General features: G+C 41.0%; 1 protein-coding gene across 1 annotated transcript; it reads left to right on the top strand.

Annotated features, from left to right (window-relative positions):
• Positions 1-6,764: 6,764 nt before the first annotated feature.
• nrn1a (neuritin 1a) lies at positions 6,765-18,135 on the top strand. The gene is made up of 3 exons (XM_030099104.1): positions 6,765-6,932; positions 15,585-15,732; positions 17,841-18,135. Exons 1-3 carry the CDS (start codon positions 6,878-6,880, stop codon positions 18,064-18,066), a joined length of 429 nt encoding a protein of 142 aa, XP_029954964.1. The 5' UTR covers positions 6,765-6,877; the 3' UTR covers positions 18,067-18,135.
• The last annotated feature ends 2,610 nt before the right edge of the window (positions 18,136-20,745 follow it).

Below are 20,745 nucleotides of genomic sequence, written 5' to 3'. Positions count from 1 at the left end.
TTCATAGAGTGTAGTTAGGTTGCCATGGAGACAAGAGCACCTGTAGGGGATGGGAGTGGATGGTTTGGAGGAATGTTTAAAAAAATGAGAGCGGTCCCGTAACCAAGGGCTCGGACAATGACTGAAAAGATCTCGTCTACCTGAGACCATCAGACGGTTCTTCTGCAGATTACCTGTGATGTTCTGTCTTGGACCGGCGCCTTCTGCTTCTAGTTTTCACCAAATGTTATCACCTCAAAAAGAAAAGAAGTCAATGGGAAGTTAGGGAGACACTCACTGGACTCTGACTGAAGACTAATGCTGGCTGAGAGGACAGCAGAAAAGACTGAGCCAGATAGGCTATGCAAGGTGATAAATTACTAAATAAAGAAGACATGTGGAGAAGAAAAGCAAGGAGAGGGAAGTGGTAAAAGGAACAGAGAGGAGTTGAGAGGAGGAGGAGGAGGAAGTGAGAGCAGGAGGTCACTCTGCTCCTTCAAATTCATCAACAAAGGAAAGAGTGAAAAGAAGTGAATGCCCTCCATCAGCAGTATTTTACACACACTCAGGGAAAATCACAGTTTCAAACAAATATTTATCAAGGAAATAATTTATAAATAAAATTCAAAATGAAGAAACTGATCCACAAAATATATGAAAAAAATCCCAAACAAATATGAACTGATTGATTCATTGACGAAAGACATAATAAAAACTTAAAAGAATCATTGTAGGAAAAAAGAAAGTATGTTAAGTTATTGGGATGGATTCATGCTTAAAAATACAAATGTGACAATATCAACACAAAACATCATCAGTCGATTAATCCATCCATCCATCCATCCATCTTCAACCACTTATCCGGGGCCGGGTCGCGGGGGCAGCGGTCTCAGTCGGGATGCCCAGACTTCCCTGTCCCCAGACACTTCCTCCAGCTCTTCCAGGAGGATCCCAAGGCGTTCCCAGGCCAGCCGAGAGACATAGTCTCTCCAGTGTGTCCTGGGTCTTCCCCGGGGTCTCCTCCCGGTGGGACATGCCCGGAGCACCTCCCCAGGAGGCATCTTTGGCTCCCGAGCCACCTCAGCTGGCCCCTCTCGATGTGGAGGAGTAGCGGCTCTACTCCGAGCTCCTCCCTGGTGACTGAGCTCCTCACCCTATCTCTAAGGGAGCGCCCAGCCACCCTACGGAGGAAGCTCATTTCAGCCCCTTGTAACCAGGATCTTGTCCTTTTGGTCATGACCATAGGTGAGGGTAGGGGCGTAGATTGACCGGTAATTTGAGAGCTTTGCCTTTTGGCTCAGCTCCTTCTTCACCACAACAGACCAAACGATTGTATCACTGCAGCCGCTGCACCGATCCGCCTGTCACTCTATCTCTCCATTCTTCACCCACTCTTGAACAACACCATGAGATACTTAAAATCCTCCACTTGGGCCAGAGTTTCTCCATCAACCTGGAGAGGGCAGGCCACCTTCTTCCAGTCGAGGACCATGGCCTCGGATTTGGAGGTGCTGATCCTCATCCCTGCCACTTCACACTCGGCTGCAAACTGCCCCAGTGCATGCTGTAGGTCTGGGTTCGATGAAGCCAACAGGACAACATCATCTGCAAAAAGCAGAGATAAAATCCTGTGGTCCCCAAACCGGACCCCCTCTGGCTCCTGGTTGCTCCTTGAAATTCTGTCCATAAAATTTATGAGTAGAACTGATGACAATGGTCAGCCCTGCTGGAGTCCAACATGCAGCAGGAACAGGTGCTGACCGCTGCCAGTGTGGACCAGACTCCTTTAGTCATACAAAGACCGGACAGCCCTTAACAAGGGGCTCCAGACTCTGTACTGCCGAAGCACCCCACAACAAGATATAAGGGACGCGGCCGAACGCTTTCTACAAATACACAAAACACATGTGGACTGGTTGGATTAAGTCCCACAAACCCTCGCACACCCTTTGCTGATTGGTCGACAACTCTGCTCCTCTCTTCATTCGAGTGTCCAATAAACATGGCCGGAGGTCAGATGACACAAAAACAAAGTCGATCATCGACCTCTAACCTAGGGTGTTCTGGTCCCAAGTGAACTTATTCAATTCAATTCAGCTTTATTTATGAAGTGCCAATTACAACATGGTCGTTTCTAGACACTTTTACAGAGAAAACCAACAGATCCACATGAGCAGCATAAGCGACTGTGGAAAGGAAAAACTCCCTTTTAACAGGAAGAAACCTTTGCAGAACCAGGCTCAGAGGTGGCGGCTTTCTGCTGTTCCGGTTGGGGTGAGGGGACAGAAGGAGAAGGAGATAGGACAGACAGGTTCTTGTATCTACATACAATTCATATATAAACACAGGGTACATAGGCTACAAGAGGAACAATCATCAATGGAATGTAGCAAAACAATGAAATTACAGTAGTACGATGAAATTACATTGAAACGAGAGAAGGAGCGGAACTGGGAGCCAGTTCCACATCGTAGGAAACCGGGGTTCAGTAAACGCTTACACCCACTGGGTCCGGGTTACCTCGATTAATCAGTGGAGCAGCTGTTTTGTTTGATGCCCAATTAGAATTGCACCCACTGAATCCAGGCTGTCTCAATGGATCAGCTGATTGATGTTCTGTCTTATGGACTCCCCGGTGCTTGAACATGGTGTTCACTATGGATAAGCTGTGGATAGCACAGAAGTCCAGTAACAGGCCACCACTCAGATTCAGATCGGGGAGGCCATGCGTCCCAATCACCCCTCCAGGTCTCACCGCCCACGTGGGCATTGAAGTCCCCCAGTAGAACCATTGAGTCCTCAGTCAGAGGACAGTCCAGCACCCCTCCCAGGGACTCCAAGAAGGCTGGGTACTCTGCACTGCTGCTCTCCCCGTAAGCCAAAACAACAGTGAGGCACCTGTCCCCAATCCAAAGGTGCAGGGGCGCGACTTGTTCACTGGGATGAACTCCAACACAAGGCGGCTGAGCTGTGGGGCTTTAAGCAAACCCACGCCAGTCTCTTGCCGCGGGCCACGCCAGAACAGTGGAGAGTTCAGCCCTTCTCGAGGATGGCTGACCTGCTCCTAGTCTGGCCCGTCACCCAGGACCTGTTTGCCACGGGAGAACCTACCAGGGGTAGAAAGCCCCCAACAACATAGCTCCTGGGATCATGCACACACTCAAACTCCCCCACCACTTTAAGGTGGCAGTTCAGAGGGGAGAACACACACACACACACACACACCACACACACACACACACACACACACACACACACACACACACACACACACACACACACACACACACGCTCACGCGCACAGTCTTGTATTTCTATCCTTGTGGGGACCTTCCATTGACTCCCATTCATGTCTAGCCCCTAACGCTGACCCTTACCCTAACCCTGACCCACACCACAACAAAGCCTAACCCTAAAGAAATGTTTTTGCACTTTTACTTTTTTCAGTAACAACAATATGGTCAAGAAAACACTGTTTCTCCTACTTAGGACCGGAAAAAGGTCCCCACAAGGCACGTCGTTCCACTTTTTGCTATCCTTGTAGGGACATTTGGCCCCGACAAGGATAGAAATACAAGAACGCGCGCGCGCACACACACACACACACACACACACACACACACACACACACACACACACACACACACACACACACACACACACACACACACACTACCATATTTCAGAATGTAATCATGAAAAAAATAAAATATTTGACAAACTTTGTTCATTGATACTGAAAATATTGGACTTATCAGATAATTTTACGACAAAGAGTTTCCAAATGTGTAACGGTAAAAAGATTATATTGAATTCAGTCTTAAAAAAATTAAATGAAAATAAAGACGTGAAAGATCATTTGAAAAAATGGACGCAGTAGTTGAACTTTGACTGAATAGTACAAAATGTCATTAATAATATTTGAAAACAGAGACACTAAATACATGTTGTGATGTTTGAGAATATAAAGAAATTAAATACGTTTAAAAGAACACTAGAAAATCTGAAAAAATGATAAAAAATTTATAGACTAATAAACAAAAAAATAAATAAACAAATAAATATTTGACAACGTTTATACTTCGGAATAAAACCAGATGACATTCAAAAGGCTGTAAACCTCCAAGTTGGAGATTTCAAAACATGTAGCTGCAGTGAAACGCTTCTGCCACCAGGGAGCGACAGAGACAAAAAAAGCCCATCTCAGCTTCATCAGCTTTTATTCATTTAATTAATTAATTAATTAATTAATGTAAAGCTATCTGAACTTAATATATTAAGTCAAGTTAAAGAAAAAATGAAAAAACTCAAGTAAAATATGTCTATTTTTGACTAAATTCAGAAAAATAAGTAAAGTGAGAGACAAAAAACTATAAATAGCTTCTTGATAAACAAATTTCAAATCAAATTAAATTAGATTGATTCACATTTAAATCAACCCAGGAATATGATAAAATGAAAATAAACATTTAAAAATTGATATAATACAAAAACTAACATCAATAATACGACTAATAATGACATGATTAAAATATTTAAAAAGTCTAGAGGGAAACCATAAAAAACATAAGACATAAATGTTTTTAATTTTCCCAATTTAGCTGTTACTAGTTGTTTCTTAACATCAAAATAACTAAAAGCTGAGCAGACCGAGGTCGCTGCAGTGGCTTGTGCGGGCCAGCAGGGGGCAGTGAGGAGGAGCAGGGGGCAGAAATGGGGCACGAGGTGAGTCCATTCTGAGCTGCGTCCTGATTGGACGAGAGGTGGACGTTTGGATTTGTGTGAAGGTCAGAGTGAAAGTCAGACAAGGTCTCTCTCTCTCTCTCTCTCTCTCTCTCTCTCTCTCTCACACACACACACACACACACACACACACACACACACACACACACACACACACACAGTGTGGTGCCCTGACATGAAGAGAGAGTAGTGCGTCAATCATTTACAATCAGATCAGACATTTAGGGGTGGACCTGGCTCAGATTCCAGCCCAGGGCCCCAAGACCTGGATCTCCAAGACCAGGTGCTATAAGACCAAGGGCCCCAACAAAAATAATTTGAGACTTTTTTGGGAAAATTGTGAGAAAATGATTGGAAAAAGCTGCAGAAGGAAGAATAAATGTCTTTCGCAAAACCTGAAAACAGAAAAACAACTGAAGTAAAGATTGATGGTTTGGACACAAAGAAAAGAAAGAACAGCAAAAAGCTGAAAAAAACATGAAAGAATTATAGCAAAAAAAAAAAGAACTAACCCACAGAATGGGACAAAAAGGAACAAAAATACATCAAAACAATGAAATAAACACAACACATAAAAGTACACAAAAAGACACAATGTGAAAAAACGACAGAGACAAAGATTCAAAAACCAACCTAAAATAACATTTACAAAAGAAGACAGCCAGGGTTTATTCAACACATCAAAGAAAACTACACAAAATGAAAAAAAGTAATCAAAAAGAAAAAGAAAATGTTTGTTTAATAACTGCGTTAAGATTCACAGAAAAAGTGACAAACTCAAAAAAGACGCACAAAAAAGAAACAAAGAACCCACAAAGGAACGAAAGATATTTTTTAAATAAAAACAGAGGAAAAATGGACAAAAGGTTAGAAGAAAAAATAAAAAAGGAAAACTAAAATGACAACCACCAAAAAAAGATGAGAGAAAATATCCCAAAACGGACATAAAACGATCTGAAAACGATCTCAAACAAGAAACAAAACCACACAAACACACACAAAAACACACACAAAAAGAAAAAAAACTGAAAAAAAAAATCAAGAGAATTAAAAACAAATGCTCAAAAACAAAACAGATGTTTCAATCTTTGAATGATCAAAAATTAACGACAAAACACAAATAGGCTAGACAAAATATGACAAAAGGATTAAAAAGACAAGAAATATATTTAAAACCACACAAATTCACCACAGTCAGTTAAATAAACATAAAACTACAGAAAAAAAAATCTAAATAAAATGAAAATCAAAAGAGAGAGACATTTTTTAAACATAATTTCGGAGTAATCAGAGTACAAAAAACACATTTGAGCACAAAAGTAATAATTTTATCTAAATTTAATCTCATTTCAATTTTCCTGATGAGAAATGTTTGTGTTTCAAGAAAATATTTATGATTTTGATGTAAATGTCTTTTTTAAAGTAATAACATAAAACAATGACACGTGAAGGAAAATGGGCGTGTCCAGAGACAAATCACCCAATCAGAGGTCAGTGCTACTGTTCAATAGAATGAATTCACCAAAAGTCACATTTTAATCTTTCATTGAAAAATCCTAAATACATATTATTATACTAAACCACCGTTTTCTGAAACGTGAATCTTTTGTCACATTATTTCACGTCAATTCAGAGTTTAAGTCAATATTACAAAGTGTTTATTTCACCGGAGGCCGTGAACGCATCACTGGCCCACTCTGGTCCATATTTTCGCTGTTTTTGTGTTTTTTTTTTTTGTTTTTTTCGCCTCACAAACACGAATTTAGGCGTCAAAACGTGATGACGGGAATAAAATATATTAATGAGGGAGGAGAGGAGAGGAGGGGCTTTCTCCACCTCTCTCTCTCTTCTCTCTCTCGCTCTCTTTTTTTTTTTCTCTTCCTCTCAGAAGCGTAAAAGCGCGCAGATCTGATCAGCAGCGGGTCGAGCGGACCAGCGGCCGGAGGACTCCTCGCTCTCGTTTCTCCTCCTCCTCTTTCTCCTCTGTTTTTTCTCTCGGATGTAGCCGTTTGTGGGTGTTTCGCCCCCCCTTCCTCCTCCTCCTTCCACCCCCCCCAACCCCTCCGGTCCGTTGCGGGGAATGTGCGGCTCCTCGTCGGCTGCTCTCCAACTTTGAGCATCTCTGTGCGCTCATGGTGAGCGGCGGACGCAGAGGATGGGAGTAACCTGGTCCTCCAGATGCCTCGCTCTCTTCCTCGCTCTCCACATAGGTGAGTGCGCCTTATTTATTTACTTATAGATCTGCACCTCTTCTGGAATCAAATTTAAGCACAAAAAAAAAGGTATTTTTAGCGCATTTTCCTTCTTTTCTCACCCTTCACGCCAGACGTTTCGTTAAATTGCTGCGACTCTCAACTGTCTGAACACATTCAAAACATTTTTTTCCCCATTTTTTAATATTCGAACCTTCATCGGCACATTTCAGGAGCAAACCCTCTTCATGTCACCACTTTATCTTCATGGAAATAACATCTTTTAGCGGTTCAGCCATCTGTTCTGCTTCAGTTCGTTTTTCACTTCAACAATATTTTTAATGAAAATGATTTTTTTTTTGTAATTATCATTATTATTATTTTAAGTTTGCTCTGGCCCGGGTGGCAGGCGGCGCGTGCAGGCTCTGAACGGGGGCTACACTTCACTGTTGTTTCGAGTGTGCGCGCGTGACACGAGTGCGTGCACGCGTGTGTGCGCTAACAAGGGGAATGCCCCCCTCCCCTCCCCCTCCCCCCTCAGGTTGTCCCAACCTGGAGACATTTGCTGCATTTTTCTAAAAATAAAATTTAAAAAAATAACAATAAAATGCATCACTGTGGGTTTTTCTTTTTGATTTTTTTCAGTTTTTCTTCGTATTTAATTCGACATATTGTGTGTTTTCGTGCGGGTGGGATCAGATCGGGGGGATTTCTGCAAAGAAAGAAACGAAATCGGCCCGTGAGGGAAAAAAATGCAGCACGGATCCAGGAAGTAGACGCGCCGCGCGCACGGCGGCGCCGGGTCGGAGGAGCCGCAGCCGCAGTGTGCGGGGCTGCGGGGCTGCGGGGCTGCGTGGAGGCGTCACCCCCGCAACGAAAACCCCCCTCTTTACCCTCACATTCTTCTTATTCTGAGTTCAACCCTGCGCGCAGCCTCCTCCTCGCGCGCTGAAATCACATTTATCTCCACCTTCAAAATAAAATAATAATAATTAAAAAAAAAACCCAAAAACAATTTTAATCGTTTGTGGAGGTAAATTAATTTTTTCCTGATTGTGGTGCATCGGCAGCAGGACTCACGCACGCGCACACGCACGCACCCCGTCCATGCAGCCCTTGCGGGATCCGTCTAATTCCTGAAATCAAAGCTGCAGCTCGTCCTCCTGCACGGAGGGAGACATGGAGATGATTCCTGTTTTTGTCCGCTGTTGCATTGCATAACGAGGCTGTGGAGGAGGGCTCTGCGCGCGCGCGCGTGTGCGTGCATTGATCTATATGTGCGTGTTTTTGTTTTTTTTTCTTCTGGTGGCAGAGAAATGCTGAATTATTCAAGACGCAGAATCCTCCTCGGTGCTATTGTTAGAGAGAGAGGAGCTGCAGGAGCGGGACGGGACGGATCCGGACGGAAATAGAAACAATAGACGCAGGAATAGAAGGAGGACGCACGTGCCCGTTTTTAGGGGTTTTTTACGCGCTAAAAATGATCGAAAATGCCGCAACAGGGTTTCTTTCCCCACCCCCCTGTGAAATCCTCCCAGTCCTGATCCCACCTGGATGCTTTTGGAGGGAGATCTTCTCCCGTCACGAGCCTGGAAGGTTTCAGTGCTGGTTTGAATCCTGCACTGTGATTGGTTGGAGATTTGGCGCGCTGCAGCAGCACGAGATTCACACCTTTAACAAAAAAAAAAAAGAAAAAGAAAAAAAATCATCCTGAGAGGAAGGACATTAAAAAAAATCACACTGAATGTTTTCCTTCGTTTGTCTGTTTCAATAAAGTTAAACACTGATTTTATCTGATGGTTTTGAAAAGAGTTGAAGATTTTTTTTTTTTGCGTTTTTTACGCACGAAAAATGGCCTCGTGTGTGTCCGAGGTGGGTGTGTCTGCTCTGACATGCTGCTTCTGGCATCCACACACTGCAGGAAACTGTGTGTGTGTGTGTGTGTGTGGATGTGGGGTGAATGAGTGCGCCTGATGGGAGGTGTGAACGACAAAAAGAGAGAGAGGGGGAAAAAAAAATCATGTGAGCGCATCTTTTTCTTTTTTCTGCTGCAGGACCGTCCTGCTTTCACTGAAATGCACATTAAAACACGCAGAATGAAAGAAAACGAGGCGAAAGAGACAAAAGAAAGGAAGTAAAATAATAATTAAAAGAGGTTTGATGAAAAAGACAATTTTTGAAGAAATCTTGATGGATTTTGATGAAAAAAACTCAAATTTGTAAATAAATGTGCTTAAAAATGGATGAAAGTCAAACTGAAATACAAAGCTATTTAGATAGTTAGAGCTGAAAAATGGAACAACAAGAGCAATAAATAATAAAGATTTGTGCAATAAATAAATAATCGTAATTATTTCACAAAAACCTGTGGTGAAAAGTGTGGAGTTTCCAGAAGTGCGTGTGAACACGCAGCTCCTGAACCTGGAGAAATGCTGAATGGACGCTGCAGAGCTGAGAGAGAAATGAGGAAGATGAGGGGATTTTAGGGGAGGAAGGTCTTTCATTCATGCTGCTGCAGAGTTCACTCACTGAGCATGTTGCAGGGATCATGCAGCCCATTAGGAGATGATGTAATGCTCCAACATACAGTGAGGAGGAGGAGGAGGAGGAGGAGGAGGAAGAGGAGGAGGCGCTTTTTCCATTCACTCAGAAGTAGAGAAGTGCAGGCAGCCAATTATTTGTATTTTTAACGACTAACAAAAAACAGAAAACCCACTTAGGTTTCAGAAATGGAGTACCTGCTGTGATACAAACAAATTATTATTCAATAACTAACACAATAACTCACTAAAATTGAGATTCTAAGGACAATTTGGAGCATTGAAGTGATGAAAAACGCATTTATCTGATGTAATAATCCATTAACTGAGCCTCATTGGGATTTAATCTGGATCAAAATCATGTTTTCACAAAAGAAACCTATATAGATGTTGATTTAGATCATAAAAATGGTTTAATAAATGCATTTCAGATCAAAATAAGAGTAATAAAGTCATAAATGGTCACTTTTAAGCAGAAAAATTGAATTCCAGAAGCAACTGTGATTAAAAACTGGCTTCAAATTCAACAAAGTTCATTTAAAAGACTTTCTGAATTTGGTTGTAAAATAACTTTAAAGAAAATAAATGTGAGCTGTGAGAGGGAATTAGGAGCTCTGAAGTGTTCAGCTGCAGAAAGAATGAAGTCATTTCCTTTAATGTGAATTAAATGAGATTTTTACAGTGAAACATTAATAATGATGAAAGTTTCAATTAGATGAAAACAGAAAATTAAAAGTTTTACTTTCAATCAGGAGCATTAAAGTGGTAAAATGACACTTTTGAGCACATTAAAGTCAAAAATTCAAGATGAAAAAGTACTATTTCACAAGAAACATTTAATTTAGTGTAATATGATTAAATTCTTGCAATGAAAGTCATTGATATTGGTTTAAATGTGGATTTATATCAGAAAATAAAGTAAACCTTGATTTGAAAAGTGACATTTGAGGTATTTAGCTGCAGAAGAAATTAAAAAAACAGCTAAAAAAAATCAAAAATGACTCCAAAGGAATACAGTCACATTAAAATAATGTTTTTTTTCATGAATTCTGAGCCTTTAAGTGAAGAAAGGACACTTTTGAATCCACTTGGCTTAAAAAACTGAATTAATTGAACACATCTATAACAGAATGATTTAAAATAGAGTTAAAATCTCATTAAAAACAACATGAATTTGATTTTAGATGAGAATAACACTTAAAAATGGAGTTTCTAGATGAATTTAGAGCATTACAGCAAAAAAAGGCAATATTACAGGAGAAGAGCAAATGAAACAAATATTCTGATTTACAAAAACTGACTGAAATTCTGAGTTCAGAGGAATAAAAAGATATGTTTGCAGTTAAATGATTAAATCACATTTCTAAACACTGAACTCAGGAAAAAGGTGAAATGATTAATTTAAGGAACATTTTCACAAAAGAGTTCATTCATCAGTATTCATGAAGATAAAAGTAAAATTTGGCTTATTTATTAAAGAAATGGTAAAAACTACAGTTTTAGCTTGAATGAAGAACAATAAATTGATGAAAAGATGTTGTGTTTAAAAGATATTAAAGACAAATTTGTGCAGAAAATAAAGTAAACTAGTCAAATTTTTGATTTTTTACAAGATTAATTATTTTCTTGGGGAAAAAATAGAAGTAAAATCTCACATTTTTATTAATAACTTGATTATGCTTTTAAATTTGTCACACAGTTTAAAAACCTTCCACTTCTGTTATTTCCTTTTCATATTTGAATAAAATGTATATTTGATTAATTTTATGATTCTGCAAGTTTCAACAAATCAAATGAACCTTTGAACAATTGTAGAATGATTAAAATCCTCCTTTAATTCTCTGTTTCATAGAAATATTATCATTAAAGACGGAAAGAGATTGAATTCATATTACTACTTAAATCAAAGGTTGAAAAATGAAAGTCGACATGAAACAGTGAAGAGTTTGGAATAAAAATGTGTTGAAAAATTGTTTCAAGCCCAAAAATTGAAATGAGGAAATGAAAAATGTTTTGTGGTGAAAATGTGTAAATGAAGTTTAAGATGTTCACACTGTGGGATTAAAAAACAAAAACAAACAGCAAAACAAACAATGTAGGAGGTGTAGTTACACAAAGCAATATGTTGATTATTCTTGTTTTTGATTCTTTAATTTAAATTAATTTGTGGAAAAATTCTTATTTTCTCAGTAAATATTATTCATTATTATTTTATAAAAACTGATATATTTTAATACCTCCAAAATGACTGTTAGAAATCTGTTCAGTTTTTATAAAGAAAATAAATGAAAACATTAAAAACCTGCTCACTGGCCACTAGAGGGCTGCTGGTCCTAAAGGACTACTGCACAAATCAACCATTACTTCCAATTTTTGTTGTCCGCATCTGGTTAATGTTATAATTTTTCTGTTTTTGCTCCATGTTTAGTCTACTTAACCTAAACTTCATTATCCAACAATTTATTTTATTTAATTTATAAATAGAAACATGCTATCATTAGCATGCACAACTGGAATTAAAAGAAAAGGATTTTAACCACATTGTAGTCATGAAGGAGCATAAAAACTGAAGAATAAGGTAAAAATATAATCATTTTAACTTTAGAAATCTTGTACATGAAGCAACTTTGTATTTTCCGGCTCTAAAACAGTGAAAGATTTTTATCGTCCGGGTTTGTCTTAACGTCAGCGTTTCTTCTGGTTTTGCTCCATGTTTGGTCTCCTCCACCTGAAACTGCTGCTTTCATTTTCATTTTCAAATCTAAACACAACTGTTTAGTTTCATTTGTTAAGTCACCAAAATAAAGAAAATGGGACATTTTGTTACCCTTATGGTATTTACAGAGTATTTACACATGTGTGACCACTAGGGGGCAGTAACTCCCGGGCATTTCCGTCTCTTTCGCTCCACCTTTTTCTCCTCCACCTGCTCTGATTTTTCATTTGTCAATTCAATAAAAAAACTGAAGAAGTACTTGGTGCTACTGAAGCTCAGATATGATATTTTTCATCCTATTAAATATGGATTTGGTCACTAGAGGGCAGCAAAACCAGTAAAAGTTCTATTTTAAATAAATAATCAATCAATCGATCGATCATTGGAGTTTAAACAACGATTTCTTCCATCGACATTTCTCCTACCTGGAAATGTTTCCTGCTCTTTTTGCTCCGAGCTCAGGTTCCTCCACGAGCTCAGTTTTAGTTTTTCCAAAAATCGCTCTTTTCTGTCATTACAGAAAAACACAGAGAACAAAAACCAGACATTTGTTAACTGATTAAAAATCACACGCAGCTTATTTTACAAGGATTTTACTCATCAGGCAGTTTTTAAGCCAACTTTTCCTCAAATATTTGAGCTAAGCTCGCAAAGTATCATTTTTTTTTAAAGATAATATCTACTTTTACGCCTTTGAATTCCTTTTACTACATTTATTAACTGGTATAAAAGAAGAGGAAAACAAACACTTCTTAAAATGTTCCTCCCGTTTTCAGTTGATACACCTCAACACACAAAGTGTTAATGTTTTAAACATCTGTAAATAAAGCTATTGAATAAAATGACATATTTCAAAACTGACAAAAATAACTTTAAATTGAACGTTTTTCATGGTTTTTTTCTCCAAATTTGTTCTCCTGAACTCATATCAGTGATTTAGGTGAATTAAATCTTCAACTTTTTTCCTTCAGCTTGTATTTATTTATCTATATTTTTTCATTAAGTGCTTGTAAAGTGGCTTAAAGGCCTTCTTTAAATTATTTGCCATTGGTTCACCATTGATTTTAGAGCGATGGCGTCGATCAGTTTCCGATACCTGGACGTTTGAGGTAAAAGTCCTCCATGTTTTATTACTATAAGTTACAGAGACACCCGAAAAAAAAACAGGAAGTGGTGCATTGAAATGCAGGAGCTGCTCTGATTGGCTGAATCAGACCACGCCGGTTATTAGTTTAAATCAGGGGTGTCCACAGTCGGTCCTCGCGGGCCGCAGTCATGTTTCCCATGTCTCCCTGCTTCAACACAGCTGAACCTCATGGAGATTCACGGCCAGGCCCAGCAGAAAGCCAGATAACAAGCCTCATTGCAATCAGCTGTGTTGAAGCAGGGAGACATCAATATCATCAATCAATAAATACATGTTTAATTGATGGATTTCTTAATTAAGTAGACAAGAAATTCTAATATTCACTCTATTTTTTCATATAAACCACCTAGTAAAAAAATGCAGTTTTGTGACGGTTCTTTGGCTCCAGAAGCCGCCTGCAGCTCAGGGTAGTTTAAACCAAACAGCTCCAGTTTGTTGGTGTATGTTGTCAGCAGAACACATCTGACCCACACTAGTGACCCTGTGTAATTTACAGCTGCGCTCTCAATTGCCCACATATGTTAGAAAGACCCCCCCCCCTCAAAAAAAAACAACCCAAAACACCCATGTCCTGTCCGACACGTCACGCTGTGTTAAGTCCTCAGACCGATCAAGCGGCGCCAGACAGCAGCCGTGTTATTACCAAAACTAATCAATCAGTCCGATCCAGTGCTTAATCAACCACACACACACTGAACAGAGGTCATGTAAAGGGATGCGTGTGTGTGTGTGTGTGTGTGTGTGTGTGTGTGTTTGAATTAGTGAGCTGACTGAGCGTGTCCGGGGTGGATCCACCCAGCTGAAGGCTTTCATCCCCCTCGCTCATCCGTTTCTATTATTCATCCCGCTCTCATTAATATGAATGAGACGAGCCACAATAATAGGAAGTCCTTCCTCTATAATGCAGCAAAGTGCAGACTTCAGAGTGACCAGGCCCAACATCTGCTTCAGAGAGTGACCAGGCCCAACATCTGCCTTAAAGAATGAGCAGGCCCAACATCTGAGTTCAACATCCACCACCTCCACCTTCTCACCAGCTTCCATGACGATTACAGTTCATTTATTTCGAAGAGAGTTTGGATGAAGCGTCCCTTTAGCACCTTGTGGTCATTTTTTTTAATGTATTGTCTCAAATCTCATCCTGTTTTGGGGATTTGTTGGGATTATCAATGTGATTTATGTGTTTTAAGGGCAAGTTTTATATATATATATATATATATATATATATATATATATATATATATATATATATATATATATATCTGTATCAACTTTATCATCTTAATCTCCATATATGCTGATGACTCATCAATTTATGTCTTGCTGAGCAACAACTCAACTTTTTTTTTTTTTTTAATATTTCCTAATTTGGATTTTGATCATGCATCAGTCTGCAGGGTTTCCGTTCATGCTGACGACCCCGCCTCATATCACATTGGATTCTAACCCTCCATGTTTGCTGATAAAGACTCTTTCACATTTGACCTGGTGGAAGCATGTTTTAAGGGATGGAGGGATAAAAAAAAAAAAAAAAAATCCACATAAAAGTTCTGCTCCACTAAATTCTAACCTAAAAAGAAGCAGTTCGCTGTAGAAGGTCTTTAATGGGTGAAACTGTGGTTAAATGATCAAAAAAAAAATAGAGAAGGTCTGATAATATCTGAATGCTTCAGGCAATTCCCACGTTTCCTCTTCTTTCTTCAAACTCAGAAGTGCTTTAAAAATGGAAGATTCTGGTTGTTTTGGTATCCGCGGTGGTTCGACAGGGTTCAGAGGTTAATGAGCCTATGTTCAAAATGTAGATTCATTCATTTAACATAAGGAATAAATCACATTTATGTCCTTGATACAGTGAACCAGATTCATTCTGAGTGGTTGGAGCATTGTGTGTCGAACACAAGCAGCAGTACGTCCAGGTAGTAAGGCAGCTTCAGGGAGGTTTTCTTAAAAGCAACACATTCTGCTGTCAGCAAGTCCTGGTAGTAAAGAGACAATCTTTCAGTGAGATAACATGATGATTAATCAGGTGAGAAGATGAATTAGTTTTGTTGTTGATTTTAATTCTAAACGGTGGAGTTGAAATGTGTTTAAATCGCTTCGCAAAGTTAAAATTCTTTCCATCGGTTCACTTCAGAAGAAAAATGATCGTCATTATTCTGCAGTTTGACTTTCATTCAGGTGATTGACAACAAGTTTACTGAAGTGTTGTTTGACTTAGCTCTGTCTCTCCTCCTCCTCCTCCTCCTCCTCCTCCTCCTCCTCCTCAGTCTCTGTGCTGCAGACGGTGCTGGTCAGTGCGGGTCAATGTGACTCGGTGTTTAAAGGCTTCTCGGACTGTCTGATCCAGTTGGGGGACAACATGGCCAACTATCCCCAGGAGCTGAACGAGAGGGAGAGTCTGCACAAGATCTGCACGTGAGTCCACACACACACACACACACACACACACACACACACACACACACACACACACACACACACAGAGTGGATACCACGTCAGTCAGACCTTCCTCAAGTCTTCATCAGTGGCCCTCGGCTCAACTCTGAAACTGATCAAATATAAAACACAGGAGGAGCAACAAGAGAATAAACAAAATCAATAATGCATTTACAGAGTGTAGCCCGGACTGAGACAGAGACGTAACTCCTCGCAGATGCATAGATGAGTAGACGAAGACATGTAGCTATGCTCTGATGTGGATCGAAATATGGCAAAGTAGATATGGTTTGATACAGAATAGATAGAAAAAGATCTTCAATGTTGATATGTAGATATAGAGATAGACATGTAGACAGAGATGGTCATATATATACAGACCGAGATACACATGTAGACATATAGATATGTAGACAAATAGAGATGTCGATCTCGAGACATATAAAGTCATACAGATATGTAGACTTAGATGTTGTCACATAGATACAGACAGATATGTAGCCATTCAAACAGATACGTACACTCATGCACAGAGAGTAAACAGAGACTGCGACTGAGGCATGTTTGAATTTTGACCTCAGTGAAAATGATATGAGTGATTTACAGGGTAGGGGGGTGGGGGTGGGGATGAGGGACTGAGAGCAGGGGAGGTAGTTAGTGAAGGAGGGGCAGTTGGTGGGGGTGCATATGTGCATCCCAGCTGATGCCCCCTCCTCCACCTCCCCCTCCTTTAATCCACCGCACCATGCGCCCCACCATCTAAAGCGGGTGGGCACCAGATGGCACACTGCGGCAAGGGGCCCCCAGACCCCCCCGCTACGCCCCCACCGCCTCCACCCGCCCCGCCCCCTCCACACATGACTTTTTAATGCAGTGACAGCTCCATCACAGCGGTGTCGAGGCGTGGTGGGAGGGGGCGCGTTAATACGCCCCCTCACACACACACACACACACACACACACACACACACACACACACACACACACACACACACACACACACACACACACACACACACACACACACACACACACACACACACACACACACACACGTTAATTGCTCAGAGATGGAGCATCGACATGGCTCGGGTCAGCAGGTCAACATCAATAAGAGCAGATTGGAAGATTGGATTAGATACGGTGTGTGTGTGTGTGTGCGTGTGTGTGTGAAGGGCAGCACGCGTCGGTGGGCCGGCTGGTGTCGTCTTTCTTCACGTTAAGTGGGAGGAGGGTGGAGATGAGATGGACGGATTAAAAGAAGAGGAAGAGGAAGGAACAAAGGAGGAATAATAAAAAGAGAAATACAAACAGAGGAAGAGGAGGGTGAAGATGTGAAGAAGTGGGAGGAGGCAGAGGGGGAGAACTCTATGAATAAAACATCAGTTGAGAGGGAAAACTAAGGAGAATGTGCAAGAGAGGACAGAAAAATGAAGTCTTCCATCAGTTTTAGCAATGAAGCTGCTAACAACCAATAGGAACACAGCAGGAAGTGATGTCACCGTTAAAGTTACGGCAAAACAAAAGAAGGTAAAATGTGAGAAAACGTTTCCATTCCCCGTCTGCTTAAGGCTACGACCTCTACGCTATGGACAGTTGATTACGTAGCCTCGATGCAATCCCTTCACCTTGGTAGTTCTGCGTCAAGGTCGTTTGCGAGATGAAGTATTTCACCACCACAACTCTAGGGGGCGTAGAAGGCTCAGCCATGAAACCACATCAAACCTGTTGGTGGTGTTTATTTTCCATTCATAATGAACAACTTGTCGCAAAGATCGATGGTAACTGTGAATTGTAGCTTCGGGTGAAGCTAGCAGACTGCAGCGGCGAGCTTTGAGCGAGCTTCCTGGACGGTGTCGTCCAGATTATCGGAGGTGTGCAAAGCGTGTGTCAAATGACGTAGCACGGCGGATCAATCACGGCCCTCGTGGTCTGTTTAGAAAGCTTTGGCGGTTCGCAGTTACCACATACGGAATATAATTTACTTTTCACACCAAGCTGTTTCATGACAGTTGAATTCTCTGTCACATTTCTTCATCTACTTCCTGAAGTTAACGCACATGATGACCTTTTCCTCTCCTCCTCAGTTACTGGGACAACTTCCACGCCTGCGCCACGACGGCGCTGGCGGACTGCCAGGAGGGGGCCACGGACCTGTGGGACAAACTGAAAAAGGAGTCGCGCAACCTGAATTTCCGTGGGAGTCTGTTTGAACTCTGTGGCGGGAACGGAGCCCCCAGGTCGGCCCACCCGGCGGGGCTGGTCCTGCTCCTCTCCACGCTGCCCACCATACTGACTTGGCTGGCGTTTTAACGGAGACGAGGAGCAACGACCAGAGGGAACAAAAAATACAAGAGGGAAAAAAAAAAAAAAAAGAGGACACAAAACCCCCCAAATTGTAGAAAATAGAACAAAAAAAGAGCGCTAGCTGCTCCTCAGTACTGAAACTTCAAGGACCGAGTTCATCACCAGAAAACACGCAGTGGATTTTTGCTACGACACCATCGTGCAGCGGCGGCGGCGGCGGCTTGGCTCGCCTTCCCGGGACATCTGCAGGACGTCCGCCTCGGAGCGCTCATCCAATCACACGCCGGCCTGACCCCGGAGGTCGAATCCATGAAATATTGAAGACGGCGTGGAGCCCAAGTGATGACAACGATGAAAGTTTGATGGATTCTCAGCCGCTTACAATCGTGGAATTACACAGTATTAAAGTCAACCATGAATTATTGATGTTTAGTAGGCTACAGCCCAGAAAGCACTGCGGGACTACAGGGGGGCTCTCACACACACACACACACTCATTATCAGGCTGTATATTAGCGATCCGTATAGCCTGAGGTTCACAGACTGGCCCCGCCTCCTCCCTCTCATCGCCCCTTCTTTCTAAATGACGCCGGCTTGGCCCGGTGTTGCTCGACTTGGTAGAGCGAATGCTTGACGGTGACGTGACATTTGTACTTGTATTGGCTGTTTCTTGTGTTCGGGCCGCGGTCACACCGGCTGCAGCTCGTCCAGAGAGTAGAGGCAGACGCGATCCAGCATGGCGGCTCCCACCGAGCGCCACCCGGCGAGCTGGAACCGAATAACGGCTCGCGCAGAATCGTCCCGGTGTCTGGTGTGACCACAGCCTGGATCTCTCACCTGGTAGTGCGGTGCAGGGATGTAGTTGATTATGAAGCCTGCTTTTCTTTCTTTCGAGGTTTAGACTGATGCTAACTTGCATGATACAAGTTCCCAAAAAAACAATCTCCAGTTATTTCAGGAAATTAAAGGTCTGTAAGGTCTTAAATGTCGGGAATTATACGCTGTCACTCAAAAAGCTAAATAATAAAGCTAATTCTAGTCACACACTGAATCCCCAAGACACCCCCACATCGACCTGCCGCTAGCTAAGTATGGCTAAAGAGGTCAGTCCAGCTACGTCTAAAGTATTCCGTTTGGTTTGAGTAGTTTAGTTATCAGCTAAAAGAGACGGGTTCAGGTAATCTATGGTACAGTTCAATGTAAGTGACTTTACATTAGCTGAACGAGCAGATTAGCAACATTTTCAGGCAATGGTTGCAAAAGTGTGAGTAGCATTAGTTAGCGGGATGCCATATCTTCTAAACTGAGCTCGTCTCAGAAGCTAATAATCTCTGCAACCATAATTTAGTTACTAATCTTAAGTTGAAAAAAAAAAGGTAATTTTAAAAACAGTACATAAAAGTGAGGGCTTTAGATATTACGACGACGTGTCAATTTGCTGTGAAATTTATGGGATAACTGATTGGTTAGCAGTGAAAGTTTACCGGATCAGGTTAGCTGACAGTTTCATTTTAAATAAAAAATATAAATAAATCAGCTAACTTCAGCGCGTTTAGCATCAACAGTTTCACCGGTCGAACAGTTTTCCAGCCAGTTTATCTTTGCTTAAAATCAAAGTGAAATCAACATATCAGTAACTTTATTAGACAGACGAGATTGTATGAAATTAGCAAATCAGTCAGCAGCTGAAACTCAGGCGAGCTTGATGTCTATGCTTGATGTCTAATGTGCGATGCAGCCATTGTCCAGTTTCTCAGTCGAAACAGTTCAGCTCATTTAGACAGAACATTACTTTGGACACTATTCAAAGATTAGCAGACGGCAGCTTTGAAGCTAATGCTAATGTGTGTGCTAGCCGCTAAACCGTGTCGAGTCCACTCACATTTGATGGTCATACAGTGAAGGGAAGCTGAAGCATGGTAAGAAAAAAAATACAGATTAAGTGACTTCTAAACATGATTTTCATGATTCAACAAGGACGACAAAAACATTAACGAACAATTCAGAAGCTAACATGGGTTATTGTTTGTGTCTGCAGCTCACTCGGTGTAACTAGCAAACATTAAAGCAGGCTATCTGATGGTAAGGTATGACAGTAAAGTGGGCTTATTGTTCGCTCATCGTTAGTTTTAATTAAAACATTTTAAAGTCAATTTATGTAATTTAATCAGTCAGTTGGCAAAGCTGGCTAGGCATATGTGTAAACCTCTAATTATCTTATTGCTAATGCTAACAAAATGAAAATTTATATTTAACTTATTCCAAAAAGACTAGTTAGCAGTTTAAAAGCTCAGCACCAGAGCTGATGTGAGGTTCAGGTAACGGCTGAATGCCATGTTAAAGATCCTTGTTTTCCTTCTAGTGTTGGTTTGATTGATGAAAATCTTTGTTTTTGTAGAGCGAGACTCACTCAGTCATGAAGTTATGTGTTTTTTTAAAGCCATTGAGGACGAACGAAGCTTTAAAGTGTTGATTTCCTGAAATCTCTGGAGAACTGACTCAAAGTTGTAGGATTCAGTGTGTTTGAAAGTAGCAGCTCATTAAAAAAAAAAAAAAAAGACTTTAGCTCTACTTCCCGCTCAGCAGGTCGTACGTGTCGGAGATGAATGAATCCCAGAGCCAAACCAGACCTTTCATTTTCTTTTTCTTCTTTTTTTTAAAAAAATGCTGACAGCAATACAAAGA

Source organism: Salarias fasciatus, chromosome 9 (genome assembly GCF_902148845.1).
Source record: "Salarias fasciatus chromosome 9, fSalaFa1.1, whole genome shotgun sequence".
Classification (NCBI taxonomy): Eukaryota; Metazoa; Chordata; class Actinopteri; order Blenniiformes; family Blenniidae; genus Salarias; species Salarias fasciatus.
This window is presented reverse-complemented; position numbering and strand designations above follow the sequence as displayed.

Bases quoted from the DNA above. Each gene is read 5' to 3' on its own strand.
- nrn1a (XM_030099104.1), top strand. From the start codon at position 6,878: ATGGGAGTAACCTGGTCCTCCAGATGCCTCGCTCTCTTCCTCGCTCTC. The intron at 6,933-15,584 runs GTGAGTGCGCCT...CCTCCTCCTCAG, and splicing joins CTTCCTCGCTCTCCACATAG to TCTCTGTGCTGCAGACGGTG. The intron at 15,733-17,840 runs GTGAGTCCACAC...TCTCCTCCTCAG, and splicing joins AGTCTGCACAAGATCTGCAC to TTACTGGGACAACTTCCACG.